The 18,718-nt window shown below is 39.3% G+C and overlaps 1 protein-coding gene across 1 annotated transcript in view; it reads right to left on the reverse strand.

Moving 5' to 3' along the window:
* PLPP2 (phospholipid phosphatase 2) overlaps positions 1-18,437 on the reverse strand; it is a 45,199-nt gene extending 26,762 nt beyond the window's left edge. Inside the window, exon 1 of the mRNA XM_077475604.1 lies at positions 18,282-18,437. Coding sequence (XP_077331730.1) covers positions 18,282-18,339 — 58 coding nt within the window. The 5' untranslated portion in view covers positions 18,340-18,437. The remainder of the gene's footprint in view (positions 1-18,281) is intronic.
* Between the last annotated feature and the right edge of the window lie 281 nt (positions 18,438-18,718).

Genomic DNA, 18,718 nt, shown 5'->3' on the forward strand with positions numbered 1-18,718 from the left:
CAGAGCAGGTAAGTATAAAAAAAAATGTCATTATTATTATTTAAAAAAAAAGTTTTAGTATCACTTCAAGAATAACTTAAAAAGAGTTGAAAAGGCCAAACAGCTAGAGAAGGAAAAAACAAAATGGCAGCCTTCATGCTTCTCTTATGACAGGTTTATTTTAAAGGAAACCTGTACCAACAACAACCTGGAAGAGGTCTTTCTGACCTTGCTGTGGAAATTCTAGTTGCCTGGCAAAAACCGGCTTGAATGCTTTCTGAACTTCTGACCAGTAAACTAACCATGGAACAAGTCCTGTGGAAAACTCCTTACCTACATGCTTGCTGCAGGTCAATGACAATGCATAGACACCAATGTATTAATATGAAAGCCTGTCAGACAGTATTGGCAGGTGGTGGGAAATGGCAACCAATATATAGTTTCCCTTTTAACAAGAAAAACTAGGGATGGACAACACCTATGCTCTGTGGAATAAAAGTGCACAGTAGTAGTATTTTTTTACTCTTCTATGTAGTCCATAGGAAGAAAAAAAAAAAAAAAAAAAAAAGTGCCAAGATGTGTTCAAAAACAATTTAAATATATATTTCACAAACCTAGGCAATCAAGCTAAGCATATGATGAGGAAATCTATAAGCAGGTCCTACTTTAGTGAGAACCAAGATATATAAGTAGCTTAAAAGCGGAGTTCCACCCATTTAAAAAAGTCAGCAGCTACAAAAAGTGTATATACATACATACTTACATACATACACAAACACGCAAGAGGTAGAGGCAAAATCACTCACGTGTCAATTTTTCTGACTATAGAATAGGGTAGACGTTTCAAAATACAATTACCAATGTTATGGACACCAAAACACAGACGTTGTGAATACATAAAATCGCCCTCTAAAAAGGACAGATGCAGCATCACTACCCATGTATCCAAATGTATTATGAACTCACAGGTGATGTGAGTACATACATCGCCCTCTAAAGGACAAATGCAGTATCGCAATCCATGTATTCAAAATTCTGTAAGGGGAAAATACCTATACCCAGCCTCATGAATGGTATACTGCATATGATAGACAACTGCATAACTCACTAAGGCCCCCAACGCAGGGCATAACCGGACAAATCCTTTAGGTTATTAAAAAAAACTAACAGTCAAATAAAATAAAAAAATTCTGATAAAATTGCATGTTCAGAAATATTAAACAGTATGAAACAGCTAAGATCCATTTCTATATTCAACCCAGCTGGCATAAGGCAGCCAAGTTCAAAAATCCACCCGGTTTCAGCCTGTGAAACCTGGGTCCTCATATCACCCCCCTCTCCAGTGGGCCAGAACCGTATCAATCCCATAAAACGTTAACGAGGTGGGGTCCTGATGGTTTTGTAACCTATAATGGATTGGAAACATTTTTCCTAAAGCCATTTTTTCATGTTATTGACATGCTCGTTTATCCTCTTATAAAGACACCTAGTGGTTCTACCCACATGAATCAAGCCACATGGGTATGAGAAGATAAATTCATATCTTGTAATACAAGATATGTTGTTTAGCTATCTGATATTCTTTCCCATTACTTCCTTTAAACACTTTTGTTTTTCTTTTTTTTTATCGGCTGTGGTTTTACAAGATATACACCTTCCACAAAACAATAGTATCTAGAAATGTTTTCTTTATGATCTTAGGGGGATCTACTACATTCTTGGCAATCATGTTTCTAAGCCCCGGGGCACTCCTATAAGCAAAGGATGGCTTCCGGGTTAGAATTTTATTCATAGTGGCATCTTTCAAAGGGATAGGCCAAAATTTTATAAGTGACTTTTCAACCTTTTTATAGTCTAAATTGAAACCAGTAATGAAAGCTGCCTTGTATTTATTCTCTTTGTTGAGCTTTCTTTCTAATGGATCGTCTCAGTTTATGTTTGATACCTCCATCCTTACCTTCTGGAGAGCAGAAGGTTTGTATCCCTTTTCAAGGAACCTCTTCAAAAACACCTCAGCTTGGACCCAGTAGTGTTCATCAAGATCACAATTTCTTCTGACCCTGATGAATTGCCCTTTCAGCAAGCCAAGAGTGCTGGCGGGGGTCCCAGGAAGAGGTATGGGGGCACTGTTGCAATACCGATGCTTAAAGCGGGTAAGTAAACAATGTATTTTAGGGGGGGGGGGAATAACTACTTTAACCACTTGCAGACCGAACCATTTTGCTGGTCAAAGACCAGACCACTTTTTGCAATTCGGCACTGTGTGGCTTTAACTGACAATTGCGCGGTTGTGCGACGTGGCTCCCAAACAAAATTGACATCCTTTTTTTCCCACAAATAGAGCTTTCTTTTGGTGGTATTTGTTTCAAATCTTCTTTTTATTATTAATTTTTAGAAAAAATAAATAAAATAATCAACCATAATACATTCTAGTACATTTACAACATTATACATAAACCCCATTCAATATATACCACCTTTATTATCATCAGCATACCCCCATACACACAAAAAAAAATAAAAATAAAAAAAATAAAAAAAAAATCCACCTTACCCTTCTCTCTCCTCTTACCTCTCCCTCCCTTTTTACATTATAAATATTCCCTCAGTCCATTTGAGAGCCTGAACTCTTCCCACTGCTTCCACACCATTGGTAACTGATTATTTATATATCCTTCTTCTCTTATTTGTTTTTCCATGTAACATATTTCGTTCAATTCACATACCCATTCCCACACTGTTGGACTCACTGTTTCTTTCCATTTACGTGCTATTATTGTTCTAGCTGCTGTTGTCATATGTTGTATTATCCCATTTTTCATACTATCCACGGTATCTGATGTAAGAGAGAATAATGCTACCTTCACATCTGGAGCCAATTTTTTTCCAGTCACTTTTTGATATATCTCAAAAACATTTAACCAAAAGTTTTTTAGTTTTTTACAGCTGAACCAAATATGTTCCATTGTCCCTTTTTCTATCCCACACCTCCAACAGTTCTCTGTATTTCCTTTGTTAATTTTTTTTAATGCCACTGGACTCCAATACCATCTCATTGTCACTTTATAATTTCGTTCTTGATATTTTACCGCCGTTGAGGTTTTATGTATTATTCCTAAGATTTTTTTCCATTCCTCTTCTGTAATTATTTCTCCTAGTTCTTCTTCCCATTTTCTTATTCCTATTAAATCTCTAATATCTCCTGTAGGTAACAGCGATACATATACTTTAGATAGTTTATTCTTATGATTCTGCTCTTTTAATATTATCTGCTCAAATTTAGTTAGTGGTCTATTTATTAGGTTTTTATTTGTTTCAACAAATGTTTCTAATTGATGATATTGTAGCCAGTGTTTTTTTACTTCTAATCCAAAATCAGTTAGGTTAGGCATATTTCCATCCACCAGTATCTGGACCAGTCTTATATTCTCCATCTTATTCCATTTCAAATATCTGACGCTTTCCAATGCTGGCTTAAATTCTGGGTTGGACATCAATGGAGACAAGGGTCCAGTCCTGGAGGATAGCTTGCCTTTTTTTAACACAGCATCCCATATTTTTAAAGTAGCTCTTACAAAAATTGGCAGATCCCTATTTTTTTCCCTTAATTCAGGTTTTATCCACGGCAAAAATTTCAGCTGTGTCCCCGCAATATCTTCTTCCAAAACAACCCATTGTTTATTTTTACCATCGTGTTGCCAGTTTATTATTCTAACCAATGAGGCCGCCTGCATATATTTTACAAAATCAGGTAGTGCTAAACCTCCATTTTCTTTTGTTCTAGTTAACGTTTCCCTTTTTATTCGGGAGTTTTTTTTTGCCCATATAAAACTATTTATGGCCTTCTTTAAATCTATCATTATCCTCTTAAGTGGAACAATGGGTAGTGTTTGGAAGATATATAAAATTTTTGGTAATAGCTCCATTTTTATTATATTTATTCTCCCTAGCCATGAGTATGTTATTTTTTCATATTTTTGCAGTTGTTTTATTGCTTTACGTATAACCACATTATGATTTAATTCCTGTAACCGTTTCAGATCCCTCGGGATCATAGTACCCAGGTATTTGATCGCCTCTTTCTGCCATTTGAAAGGGAAATCTTTTTGTAAAAGTGATTGCATTTCTTCTTTTAGAGTAATATTCATCATTTCTGATTTATCGTAATTTACCCTAAAATTGCTCAGTTCCCCAAATCTATCCAGTTCTTTTATTATATTAGGGATTGTTATAATAGGGTTTGTTATATATAGCAATAGATCGTCTGCATATACTGCCAACTTATATTCTTTATCCTTAATTTTAATCCCTTGTATATCTTTATTATTCCTTATTGCATTAATTAAATGTTCCATTACTATTATGTATAATAACGGGGATAGAGGGCATCCTTGACGGGTCCCGTTTGACACTTTTATATACTCTGAAAACATCCCGTTTATTCTAACTTTGGCCCTTGAATTGGCATATAATGCCATAATCCTGCCTAACATTCTAGGGCCTAGTCCTATCTGTAATAGTGCCTCCTCTAAGAACTGCCATCCCACCCTATCGAAAGCTTTCTCAGCATCTATAGTTAGTAAACAGGCTGGGATGGCGGCCCTCTGAGCATGCTCCATCAGTGTGCATGTCTTTATTATGTTGTCCCTGGTTTCTCGCCCCTTTATAAACCCTGTTTGATCTAGGTTTATATATTCTGGCATTCTTAAAGTTAATCTATTAGAGATAATTTTTGAGTATAATCTAATGTCAATGTTTGTTAATGAGATAGGACGAAAGTTTTTACTTAAAGTATGATCTTTTTCTGGTTTTGGGATAAGTATAATATGTGCTTCCGTACTTTGTGGTACAAAGGTTTGTGTTTTAGTTATAGAATTATATGTTTTTTTGAGTAAGGGTATAATTAAATCTTGAAATTCTTTATAAAATCTTGCTGTATAGCCGTCTGGTCCTGGGCTCTTTCCCAGGGCCATTTCAGCTATTGCCCGCTGTATCTCCTCCCCTGAAATTTCTTCTTCCATTTCCTCAATTACTTCTCTAGGGAATCTAGGCAAAGCTGTTTCGTTAACGTATTTTCCAATCTTTTCCGCCCTTTCCTCTTTTTTATTTTCTTGTTGAATTTCTATATTATATAATTTATCATAATAGTTTTGGAATGTTTTTATAATTTCAGTTGGGTCGTATGTTATTTCCCCGTTTGTTTTTAAAATCTTTACTATAGATGTTGTGGGCTGTTGTTCCCTCAGTGTTTTTGCTAATAATTTCCCCGTTTTATTTCCTTGTTGGTACCATTGTGTTCTATTCCTGTCCCTTATACGCAGAGACTCCTCATCAAGCACGGTTTGCAGCTCAATTCTTTTATCTTTTAAGAGTATATTATCCTCTGCCTTCAAATTCTGTTTGTGTTTGCTTTCCAATCTCCCGATTTCCAGCAACAATTGAGTTTTCCTTTGTTCTTTTTCCCTTTTTAACCTACAACCGTGCTTGATGAACAGTCCCCTTAACACACATTTTAAAGTTTCCCACTGCATGGGGAGTGAGGTATCATCTTTATCATGGATTAGCTGAAATTCCTTTATCGCTTGTTGAATATCCTCCACACATTTTTTTTCTTTAAGCAGATTATCATTCAAACTCCATCTTCCTCTTGTTTTTTTATATTCTGTTATTTCTAATTCTAGATATATCGGTGCATGATCAGACCATAAAAATCCTCCTATGTTTGTTGTTGGATTCATCAATAGCCCAGTTTGATTCAAAAAGAGATAGTCTATCCTATGATAAGAGTCGTGAATATTTGAGTAGTATGTGTAGTTCTTATCCTTTTGATGTTGTACCCTCCATATATCAATCAGTTGGTGTTTATCTAATAGTTCTTTAAATTCTTTTAGTTGTTTATTTTTTCTTTGGGAATTAGTATTAGTGGTGTCCCTTTTCATATCCATTATAAAATTCAGGTCTCCCCCAATTATTATTGTTCCTCGGCTGTAATTACCAAAATCACGCGAGATGTTGGCTGTAGCACCCGAAATCTCGCGAGATGTCGGCTGTAGCACCCGAAATCTCGCGAGATGTCGGGTGCATTAGCCGCACTGTCTCCTGTGATCTCCAACAGGAAATTACGCTGATCCCCGCAAGAGACCGCCCATCGCCGCAGGGGTTTGAAATAAAGTACTGAAGATTACAAAAGGTAGGTGAATCAAAAAAAAAAAACAGGTGGCATTATGAGATATATTAACTATAGGCAACAGAATGGGCAAATGTTGTATTTTGAGTGCAGAACCACTTTAAGGCAGCGCTCATAGGAAAACATTTTTTTTTTTTTTACAAGTCATGCAACGTGCTCTCAAAGTCAAAGCGCATGTCGCACCAGTGTGAACCGGGCCTTAACCCCTCTAGCCCCTAAATATTTGGCTGCTGAATGACCAGGCCATTTTTTGCGATTCAGCACTGCGTCGCTTTAAATTACAATTGCGCAGTCATGCAGCTTTTTGGTGGTAATTGATCTCTGCATTTTTTTATTTTTTGCGCAATGAACAAAGAAAGTATATATATATATATATATATATATATATATATATATATATATATATATATATATATATATATATATATATATATATATATATATATATATATATATATATATATATATATATATTCCCCCGCTAGCAGCCGAAAAAGGGTTAAAACCGCCCGCAAAGCGCCGCAGCAGCCCCATTGATTTCAATGGGTATGAGCGGTTTAGGAGCGTTGTATACACCGCTCCAAAGATGCTGTTAGCAGGACTTTTTTCACCGTACTGCCAGCGCACCGCTCCAATGTGAAAGGGGCCTAAGGAACAGGATCTGTGTTTTTTTTTCTTTCAAGGTAACATTGTTCCAATCCAGACCAATGTAACTAAAAACATCCATACTTGGATACAAGTTATTATTTTAACACCATTAATAAATTAGAAAAACATATGCACGTGTGTTAGCTTAATAATCTTTTCTTTTCCGTGAAATATATCAGAAAGAATACACTTAAAAACAAAACATATAACTCCATAGCGTAAACAATTAACTATTACATGATGTTACCTATAAAAAGGTAAACGTGTTTTGCAATAAATATACATGTATATCTTTAGCAAAAGGCACACCTGTCCGTACACAGCGACCTCCCTGTACACAGGAGAAGGCTGACACACCTGGGTGAGTTCTGTAAGACCTTGCAGATCAGGTTTCTCTACATGATTTCCTCAGTGGTTTGAAAGCTCTCTATAGCACCTTCAGGAACAAGGGAGGGAGGGAGGCAATGGAAATGAAATGCACATTAGGCCTCTGTCTGGTTTGCAGTGCCTGTAACTGAGTGGAAAGCTTATTGAACAACAAGCTCAGTCACGTGTCAGTCAGATAGAATAAAATAGTAACTATTAATGAGTTAAATTGCAACAGCATTTATCTATGGAGGATAGCCTCAGTGAGAGGTTTGTTAAGATAGCTATGCATACCATCAGACTATACAATCTATGTACAAACATCTTCAGGTTTACCAAAACTATGCAATATAAGGTCAGATGCAAACAATATATTGTATCTGTATCCCAGACAGGTCCTTGCACTACATAGTTGATGGTAGCAATGTAGGAGATTGTACAATTAGACTGTATAGCGTATGACCATTTTTTAGAGCAACAAAAGGTCTGAAATGGAAATTAAAGCTGACCACGTTATAATCCAATTGTATAAATTCCTTTATATTTGTTGATAACTGTGCAGTGTGAGGTGCATTCCTCATCTAAAATAACACTTTGGCAGGCCCTCATACAATTACATTTTTTGGCTATGGTCCCTGCATCGGTCTCGATGATGTCAGGTGTATGCGACTACCAGACTGCAGGGGAGAAGAAGCTGCCAGAACCAGCACAGAGGAGCCTGTAGGAGTATATGATCAGGTAAGTAAAACTACCTTACCCAGACTCCTAGAACAGGGGTCTCATACTGGCAGCCTTCCAGCTGCTGCAAAACTACAAGCCCCATGAGGCATTGCAAGGCTGCCAGTTACAAGCCTGACTCCCACAGGCAGAGGCATGATGGGACTTGTAGTTTTGCAATAGCTGGAGGGCCACCAGTTTGAGACAGTTAACGCTTGAAGTGTGGGAGCAGCCCCACTTCTAGGGAGGACATTCCCAGGGCTTCAGCTTAAAAGTTTCCACCTCGGACAAGCTACAGCACTAGCACAAACAAATAGTTTACTGTTTCTTCCTTGCATAAAAGACAAAACATTCAACTCTCCCACGGACGTCATGTTTGCATGAAAAGGCGTACATTAACATACTTTAAACAAGAAAAAAAACAAATCAAAAAAAGGACATTGACAAAGCAGGCTGCTTCCTGAACATTTCCATAAATTAACATTTAGAAGGTCTTTGGGCTGTGTTTAATTACACTGGACAGCCAGCAGTGGTGTACAGTATGCCAGTCAAGAAAAGCTGCCTGTAATTTTGGACCAACTGAACAGGCACCTGACTGATACTGGCCAACTGACTGCCCTGAATTGCCCTGTGACAAAAAATACATTGCATAAGCTTCTACACCACAGTCCTGTTGTCTGATCAAAAAACAGAAATTACATTGTCAGAAGCACTTTCCCAAACAGGTATGACAGCCATAGAAGCTTTCCTAAATTCTTCAGTTTATTTTACAATCTCAAGAGCTGCAAAGTTACAAGAGACCAGCTGAAAATGCAGGAATGATTACACACATACACAAGAATGTATCAGCAGAATGGGAAAGCAGACAACCCATTATAGCTGGATTTCACCAAACAACATCCTCTAATTGAGTAACTGTGAATTTAATTAGACCCCTGGGGATGAAGAGGAAAGGAGGTTACAATAAATATTGGAGGCGATGTCAAGTATAACATGCTAATAATGTCAGACAAGGCAAAGCCTTTCCAAGTACACCAACACAAATATCATGGTCATATTCATGAATGTTGACAACACATCCGCATTGACCGTCTTTGCTTATTTGCCATCTTATCTGCTCTTGTGCCTGTTAATGCTTAATCGCTTGCATAACAGAAAGGGTGTGCACAAACTGATTGAATTTAAAGGCAGCTTATTTAGCTTATTTAAAGGCAGCAAAGGAACAAATGGTCAGCTGTGCACATGTTAGCATTTAACAATGAAAGTTTTGCATTAGCTGAACCAACCCCACAAAAGTACAAAAAAGTTTTCACCTAGCTAAAATACCATCCCCCAATGCAATCATGATTGGAAAAAAATAATTCTATAAAACTAAAGTAACTTTTTTACCATAAAAAATGTTTCCTTTTGAAAAATTCTGACAAAACGCATATCCTAGATTCTCACATACCTGAATGCTACAAAGCACTGTTTAAAAAAAAAAAAAAAAAAAAAAGGATGCACAAATGAGCCTAATAAACTATTAGGTTAAGATCACACTGACGTTAAAAGCAGGTGTTTGAGGGGAGTTAAAAAAACACCCCTCAAACAATGATAGATACAATGATACAATGGACAGCACATAGCTGTTCACATGACAAAAAACTGAAGCTTTATCGTTGCTTCAAAATTGAAGCCTTGTGTTGAGTCAGGAGGCGTTTGAATCCCTTCAAAACCTCCCAGTCTACGGTAACTTTTAGCATAGTAAATGAGCAGAAGCTTTGCTGACTTCATCATCTATTCATTTGCAAGCAAAAATGCATTTTTTTCCCCCCTTTCCTGTGATTGCCTATTCTTTGCAAAGTTGAGATTTGCCTCATTTACCAAGTTCTGGAGCAACTGCACTTTACAAAGTGCACAATATATTTGTTATTAGTAAATCAACCCCATTGGTCAGGCTGGTTCCATGTATTAGTGCATTGCTGGGTCTTTCACTTTGAAAAAAAAAAAAATGAATAAAGCAACACACCTACATTACAGCATGCCACAACGCTCCCAAAAGACAGTCAAGTGCGCTGGGGAAATGAATGGGCTGCCTCAACACAACCACATGTGCACATGGACAGGAAAGTTATCGTACGTCTGTGCCACTGGTCTTTGCAAATACAAAAGGGAAACCATGTTTGTGCAGATGTACGGAGAAACAAACATGCACAGATTTCACATGCAGAATCCTGGGTTCTATCCAATTTAAAGAGGGTAGGGTCAGGGTATATGAGGTATGGGGCAAAGGATTGCTATAACCAGCTATTTACAGTGACCTAAAACAACGAATTGTGAATCTTTATATGCAGCAAGCTCCTAACCACACATTACATTCAATCTTGTACGTTTAAAAAGTGTACAATAATAAAGTATCACTTTATTATCAGTTATTTAGGCAAACCTTTTTTTTAGATTTGTATAGAGAGATTTAAAAAAAAAAAAACGGTCAGGTTTTTTTTTATTGCCGTCTGTGCCCTCTTTGGAATTTTAGCCTATTTGTTCTTTGTATCATTATTCACCAAGAGAGAAAGAAAAAAAAAAATACATTTTGGGTTGTCACCAAAACAGGAAGAGAAAATGTTTCGGATAACAGTCAAGGATTTCCTCACTTCCTATTTTAGCTATGGGACAAGGAAGGGAAGGGAAATTTCCACAATGGGACACAGAAATAAAATATGACTAGCCAAAATCAAAAAGTTGTGATAAATTCTACTTTAAGGGCCAGTTCACACCAGATGCAGTTCCGTGTGCTTTTTTTCTGCACTAAAAATGCATGCACAGTGTTTTCAATGTATTCCAATGGCTCTAGTTCACAATGCAGAAACTGACTGCATGGTGTGAACTAGAAGCCATTAGAATACATGGAAAACACTGTGCATGCATTTCATAAAAAAAAATAAAAAAAAAAAAGTGCACAGAACTTAATCTGGTGTGAACTTGCCCCAAGACCATTTTTATTTATTTATTTTAGATAGAGAAGGATTAGCACTAAGTCTGCATTTACATCTGAGCGGAGTATTCCTGGTGCTTCTGAAGCTTTTTTTCCGGTGTTTTACATGCACTTTTGCATGTATATCAAGCTAGGGAGTTTATTTCCGGGGTTGGGCAAGAAATCGGAATTCCATACTGCAGCCACGAGCCTAGGATTTTGGCTGCTGTTGAGGCACAACTGCCATACACTTGAATAGGTGGCATGAGGCACGGTTCACACTGCCACGACTCAAAGTCACATGACAGGTCACACTCCATTAACTGCAATGGAACCTTCATCACAGCGACTTAGAGAAAGGGTTTTGCACTACTTTGGGGTGACTTGATCATGACTTGCATTGACTTCTGTTAATGAAGTCACAAGTAAGCCTTAATAAAGCAATGGAAGTCACCTGGAAAAGTCGCACGCCTTTCTGGTTGTGGCAGTATAAACAGAGCCTTAGATTGCAATACTGCTCACTGATGCAGTAACAAGACTGCAACAAGGCAGAATTTTTGCCACAGCTGCAAAGCATTGTAACAACATCTTCCAGCTGCCATTGCAATTTAAGAGGGGTGGTAAGACTGTGACCCAACTGCTTGTGTGAGAGTGCCTTACTCAGAATTAATATTTTTTTTTTTTTACGTTTCCCTGCTGTGCAAGATTATATTTTGCCAGGACGCTATGGATATTCAAAAAGTTGATTAAATATTATTCCAGTGATCACATCACAGCAGTAAAGAGCAATGTTTTGGAGCCACATGGGAACCCTTTTGTTAGGCATGGGATATTACAGAGGTCCTACATGGCTCTGAAATGCTGCACTTTACTGCTATGAGGTGACCCCTTGTGTGCTGGTGATATATACTCATGATGTTACAAATCTCAGGCTCAGTTCAAACCATCACGAACTGGAATGCGGGGGTTCCTCGCATCCAATTCACAATAGCAGGAGATTTTGACCGGCTTTCTATAGAGCTGGTTCACACATCTCCACAGCGGGTCCGGTGCGTTTTGCACAAAAATGCTGTGTGTCTTTTGGTCCGTTTCAGATCCGAATTTAGCCCAAAATTCAGGCTAAAATCAGACCTGGAACAGTGAACGGGGGGGGGGGGGGGGCGCACCTGATCCTGCCGTGAGACGAATGCAGCAATAGTGTGAACCCAGCCTTAAGCCGATTGATGCTACAGCACTTGCTTGAACTAAACACTAAACTTTAGAATTTGTTTTGCATAGAGTGGAGAGGGATTAGAACAGTTGTCAGTTTTGTATTGCCATGTCTCTGTTGGACCTCATGCACACTGGACATATTGCCATCTCTCCTGGTAGATAAAATTTAACAGAAAAATGTCTTGACGTTTGTAAACGCATATAGAGAGGAAATAAAACACACAAATATAAGGCAATGAAGTCAACATAATGCTTTCATTGCATTTTTGATGGGTTTCTGGATGCATTTCAAATGCTTTTTTTTTGGCTTAGTTTTCCCCCCATTTCGTTTTTTTAACTGTACTGGGGTCTGCTGTGTTTTTGATGCATTTTTTATGCTTTTTACCGCATCTCAGTAGAGTTCTGTGCAGGTAAAAAAGTAGCATGTTGTACTATTTTTTCTAGAACTGAAAAGCACTGGTATGAACAATTCCACTGGAACCCCATAACCTAATTGCAATGCATTTTTAATGCAGAAAAAGGAAAAAAAAACAAAAACAAAAAAAAGCACAGGCCAGTTCACACCACATGCAGTCCAATGCATTTTTTTTAACATCAAAAACGCATGGATAGCAGGTTATATGGTTTCCAATGGCAAGGAAAAAAAAAATTATAATAAAGTAAAAACATGCTGTATTTTTCTGAACTGTACTGGAATGTTGAAAAATGCATAAAAACACACTGGAATGCACAAAAAAAAAAAAGCACTGGAACACACGTCTTTACTTAAGGTGAATAAAAGAGGGGGGGGAGGAAAAAAAAAAAAAAAAAGACTGGAATGCATAAAAAAACCTGCATGCAAAACGGCATCTGGATTGCATTTCGATGGTGTGAACTGGCCCTTAGTCAGGTATACCATTATCACTGGCTGGTTCACAACACAAAAACGCACACCAGACCCATTCCAGATGTGTTTATGACACATTCCAATACGGTTTTGATGCATTTCCATATGTATTCCAGATGCTTGGGGCACCACTACCCCATAAGGTGATGGGACTTTCCCGAATATGTCATTGTCTCTGAGGTAAGCACAAACACAATGGATTGTAATAAAATTCATATTTTAAATCGATGGTGGCATTAGGCCATATACAAAGTTGACTAAAAATGACACTCAATCCATAAAAGCTTGAGAGATGCTTGTATGTACAGCAAGCCAACTGGCCCATTAAATCCATCTTTTACGCCCTCCCGAAGATCCACAAAAATCTTAACCCCCCGAACGCTGATAGTTTTGTGAATTGGACGCCATACGGAAACAGCAAGTAAATATGTAGACAGCCAACTATGACCCCACGTCATGGAATTACCATCTTATATGAAAGACACTCTGAAGTTGTTAAAAGTAATTGAAGGCCTTACTGTTCCAGCTGGAGCAATTTTAGTGGCTATTGACATCGAGGCCCTATACTCCAGCATCCCCCATAATAAGGGGGGATTGAGGTAGTTTCAGGCTGAGGAAACAGGATAGAAATAATTGGCAATTATGTAACTTTGTTAGAACATATTTTGACATCCAACATCTTCCCGTTTAAGGAGTCCACTTACCTCCAGGTGCAGGGGGATGTGATGGGGACTTTGTGTACCCATCATATGCCAACCTGTACCTGGGGCAGGGGAGATTCTTGTTTTCGGATGACGGTGCCTCAATCTACCTCTGCCACATCGACACAGAGGACCACACAGTTTCTCTTTGTCTTTCTTCCTATGTCACTTACTACCTATTGTGGATATAGTCAATTTTAATGTCATTAATATGGATGATGAGAGGGATCCTGCATCTGAAAATATCTATATATCTATATACTATCCTGCCTTGGATACGATACCCACCAGACCGTTGCGGTGACTCTGACATCACTGTTTAACCCCTTCCCAAACAGCCACTGCACATAAATGGCCGTGTGGGCCCGCTCTCCTGAGTGGATGTTCAGGAACATCGCTCAGGAGGCGGCTGATAGCGCGGCGCAATCCCGGTGCGCTTGTGTCACCCGGACATGGCGCATCTCTGATCGGCAGGAGGGCTCTGCGATTGGTCCTCCTGATCACATGATGGCCATGTGCAATCATGGCCGTCATGTGATGTAACTAAAGAGCTGGTTGCTAGGCAATCGGCACTCCTCACACAGAAGTTGCAGGAGAGGAGAGCGGATCGCTGCAGCCAGCCGGCAGTGAGTATGAGCTGTTAAAACACAAATGTAAAACACATGACCCCACACATGTTGCCACTTAGTAAAAACACCTGTCCCCCACATATGTAACAGTAAAATAATGTGTCCCAGTGATTATCTGCACACATATGTCTGTGATCACCTGCACACATCTGTACATGATCTCACAAACCAATTATACATTTAACTGGATTTTTTTTACTAAAGACATGTAGCAGAATACATGTTGGCTTAAACTTATGACAAAATTTGATTTTATTGGATTTCTTTTAAAAAAGAAAGAAGAAAATATTTTTTTCAAATTTCCGCTCTTTTTTCGCTTATATCGCAAAAATTTAAAAATGGAGTCGTGAATAAATACCACCAAAAGAAAGCTCTATTTGTGAGAACAAAATGATAAAATGTAATTTGGGTACAGCATAGCATGACAGTGCAATTGTCACTGAAATTGCGAGAGCGCTGAAAGGCGAAAATTGGTCTGGGAAGGAAGGGGCAAAAGTGCCCTGTATTGTAGTGGCTAATTACTGGATGAGGGTCTGTTCACTCTAATGACGAAGTCGGTGCAGAGTTAATGTCAAAGAATTTAGTGAGCACTGATATTGTTAAACAAATTACATGTATATATGTAAATTCATTGTAATTGATATTAATGTTATCTTTTTGTAACTTAAATATTGATATAGATGTATGTTGAGCTGCCCAAAAGAAGCAAACAACAAGCATCTCTCAAGCTTTTATGGTTGGAGTATCATTTTTGGTCAACTTTGTATATGGCCTAATGCCACCATCGATTACATGTGTATATTATGTATACTTTGTAATAAATTCATATATTATCATCCATTGTGTATATGCTTACCTCAGAGACAGCGACATATACAGGAAAGCCCCATCACCTCACGGGGGAGTAGTGCTCTCTCTAATTTTGTTTTAACTAAATTTTCTGGAATATGGATAGGACAATCTGTCCCTAGAATTGATCCAAATACACACGGGACTGCATGTGGTGTGAACTGGCCCTGAAAGTAACAAAAATAAATAAAAAATCCCACATTTTGTGGAGGCCCCAGAGCCATAGTAGAGGAGTAGAGCTAATTTTTCACCATCTCCTGGAATATTTGTGACGGAAGATAGAGGAAAAAAAAAAAAAAAAAGTGTGTATAATATATATATATATATATATATATATATATATACACACACACACACATATACACACACACACACACACACACACATAAGCTTTTTTTTGTGCTTTTAGTAGCTCTGCACTACAGTCCATTTAACATGGACACATTCTGCAGTGCAAATCCAAATCTGCAAAATGCACTAAAAATGCATAGGTGTGAATCAGGCCTAAAGTTACGATATGAAAATTGGAAGCAAAATTTTGTCCGATCTGCCGATTTTCTGATCATTAGTACGGTGCTTCCGACAGCCGATTGCATTTATTCATCTGACAAAAGCTGGATGTGCAAGACTATTACATTTTTGTCAGATGTGAAACTCAACGTCTGATTTTTGTTTCATTAGTATGGTTTTTGTACAAAAAAAACGTAAGAGCAAGAAATGAAAAGAATACATACAAAACTATTCACATTACATCACTTCTGAAGTTAAATTCTGTCTTACGAGAATTTTCATATAAGGAGCACTTTCGAAATTAGACTAGCATGTAACAAAAAACAGACAAACAGTTGTCTGAAAATCTGATCGCGTGTATGCGGCTATACTGGGGTAGCACTACGAATTTTCCCCAGTACGGAAAGCAAGAGAAATGTCAACATTTTGAAAACACTCTAGCAGTACACACCAAACTGAGCATGTGCAGAGTGCCCCCAAGGCCCTGTACTATCAGAAGATGGATTGGGGACAGTGGAAGGGGAAGCTCAGAGAAGACAAACCTTGGGTTTTACAAGAAAGAAACAGTCTCTTCAATGGGTGAATACCACATGCAAAGGGAAGCACAGCCTGGGAGAAAAGCTGGTAAAGGCTCATTCTATGTGAAAGATTTGCCCATGTAAGACCACTTTTCCAAAATGTTTATTCAAAAAATTTTTAAACAAGTACAACGTCGACATCTTAGTATGAAGTAATAGTACAGGTAACAAATGAGTTATGAGTCGGTTACATCACAAATGTCCTTGTATTTATGTGAGGTTTTATGTATCCTTTTCCTTATTTTAGGTTTATATAATAAAGGTCAGACCTAAACCGAAAAAAAAATTAACAGAGAAACAAACAGGAGAAACCTCCCCTAGGTGGTGCACAGGAGTTCTCCAACAAGTAGCATGGGGAACCGTGGGGGGAAACCCCAAATCCCTCTGTCACCTCCACTAGGTGTAACCAACTAGTTTAACCTCTTATGCTGCGTACACACGATCGTAATTCGGCTCAAGCTGTCTTGCCTACACACGGTCACATCAAATTCCAAACGTTTATAATGTGGCGACATACAACACATACGACGGGATTAGAAAAAGGAAGTTCAATAGCCAGTAGCCAATAGCTTCTGTCTCATAGTTGAATCTGAGCATGCATGATTTTTGGCATGTCGGAATTGCATACACACGATCGGAATTACCAATAGCATGTTCTCAATTTTCCCAACGGAATAACTTTCTATCAATTTTTGGCTGGTGGAAATTCGGACAGCTAAATTCAGATGGAGCATATACACGGACGCATTTTCCGATGAAAAGCTCTCATCTGTCTTTTTCTGGCCAGAATTCCGATCGTGTGTACGCGGCATAAGTGGACCCAGGGCCCTCTATTGGTCCATGGTTCCTCAGAGGCGAATTCTGGTGAAAAGAAAAGAGAGAGGAAAGGAAGGATAGTCTAATACCCCTTTCACCCTGGGGCGCTTTGTAGGCGCTACAGCCCTAAAAAAAAAAGTACCCTGTAACAGCTTCTGCTGTGTCTTTGGAGCGGTGCGCTTGCAGGACATTAAAAATAAATAAAAAATCCTGCAAGCAGCATCTTTGGAGCGGTGAAGGAGTGGTGTATACACCGCTCCTGCCCATTGAGATCAATGGAGCAGCGTGGCTATACTGACAGCAAAGCACCACTTTGCGGTCGGTTTTAACCTTTTTTCTTCTGCTAGCGGGGTGGTTTTAACCTAGCAGCCAAAAAGTGTTAAAACCGACCGCAAAGCGTCGCTGCAGTGGGGCTTTGCCGGTGGTATAGCTGTGCTGCCCCATTGACTAGCGCTGTTTTACGGCCCCAGTGTGAAATGGGCCTAACTGGACAGAGATGTGGGAAAAAAGCTGGGAGGACCTTCCTGTAACAGATTAATAATTGGCTGCGAAACTGGAAAAAAAAAACACACACACACACAACAATTTGAGAATAGGAATAAAAGGGGAGAATCTTCTAATGGGGGGCACTTGTTGCTGTGACAACTAGGATAGGATTTTCCTCATTCTGCAGAGATTTCCTCTTGCTTCCTGCAATGTTTACAGATCAGGAAGGAAGTGGAAATCTCTCTCCAAGGGGACACTTACTGTACAGAAACCTGGCAGGGGGTTTTAACGTTCCACTCTGCCTAAAACTAAAGAAAAAAAAAGGGATTTGCCTTAAGAATTTAGTTGAACATGAGAAATGTGTGCAGGTAAGAAGGGGGCGGCATGTCCCAGCAGCACACAGGTAAACAGTGCAGCCGCCTGGGGCAGGGAGGAGGAGGAGGAGGAGGAGGAGGGGTGCTGCTGAACCTGGTGGGGGGTGATGTTTGTTATGGAGAGACTCGCTCCATAGATACGGCGAAGAGGCACAACAAAGACGAAGCAGCACCGGGGGGGAAAGGCTCTGGGAGAAGCAGGCAGGGAGGGGCGACACACACGGGACACCGAGTGACAATGGGAAGAGCCTGTGACTGGAGCACGGCACAAAGGCATGAGGAGAGCGCACACTAATCCCCAGGTGGGGGAGAGAAGTTACATACGTGGACGGAGCACAGAGCCAGCAACTTCTTCACATTCCCCAGTCCCGGGACACCACAACTACTTACCGACACACACGCACAGCACGTCCAGCAGCACGTAAACGTTCCTCCGGCCGGGCAACATCCTCCCTCCTCCGCCCGCTCCGGTCCGTGCTCTGGGACCAGACTGACTGAAGCGGCCCCGCCCACCGCCGATCCAGGGAGCCTACCCTTCGGGTGACGTCACGCCGGACTCACCCGCTTCCCTCAATTAACCCCCCGCCCCCTTCTCCCACTGATAACCAGTCATTTAGAACTTGTCACATGGACGGCACTGGGCGCTCCACACAGGGATGTCGCTGACCTGGATGACCCTCTTCCTAAAAATAATAGACCGGTGGACATACATGACTGCTTAGTTATACAGTTCCACATAGGAAAAAGGAAGTTGTCAAAGGAAATCTTCTTAAAGTGGTTGTATAGTTACATTTTTAACTTTGACCTACAGGTAAGCCTATAATTTG

This window comes from Lithobates pipiens, unplaced genomic scaffold (genome assembly GCF_037356315.1).
Source record: "Lithobates pipiens isolate NorthernLeopardFrog02 unplaced genomic scaffold, aLitPip1_a1.2 Scaffold_13, whole genome shotgun sequence".
Taxonomy (NCBI): Eukaryota; Metazoa; Chordata; class Amphibia; order Anura; family Ranidae; genus Lithobates; species Lithobates pipiens.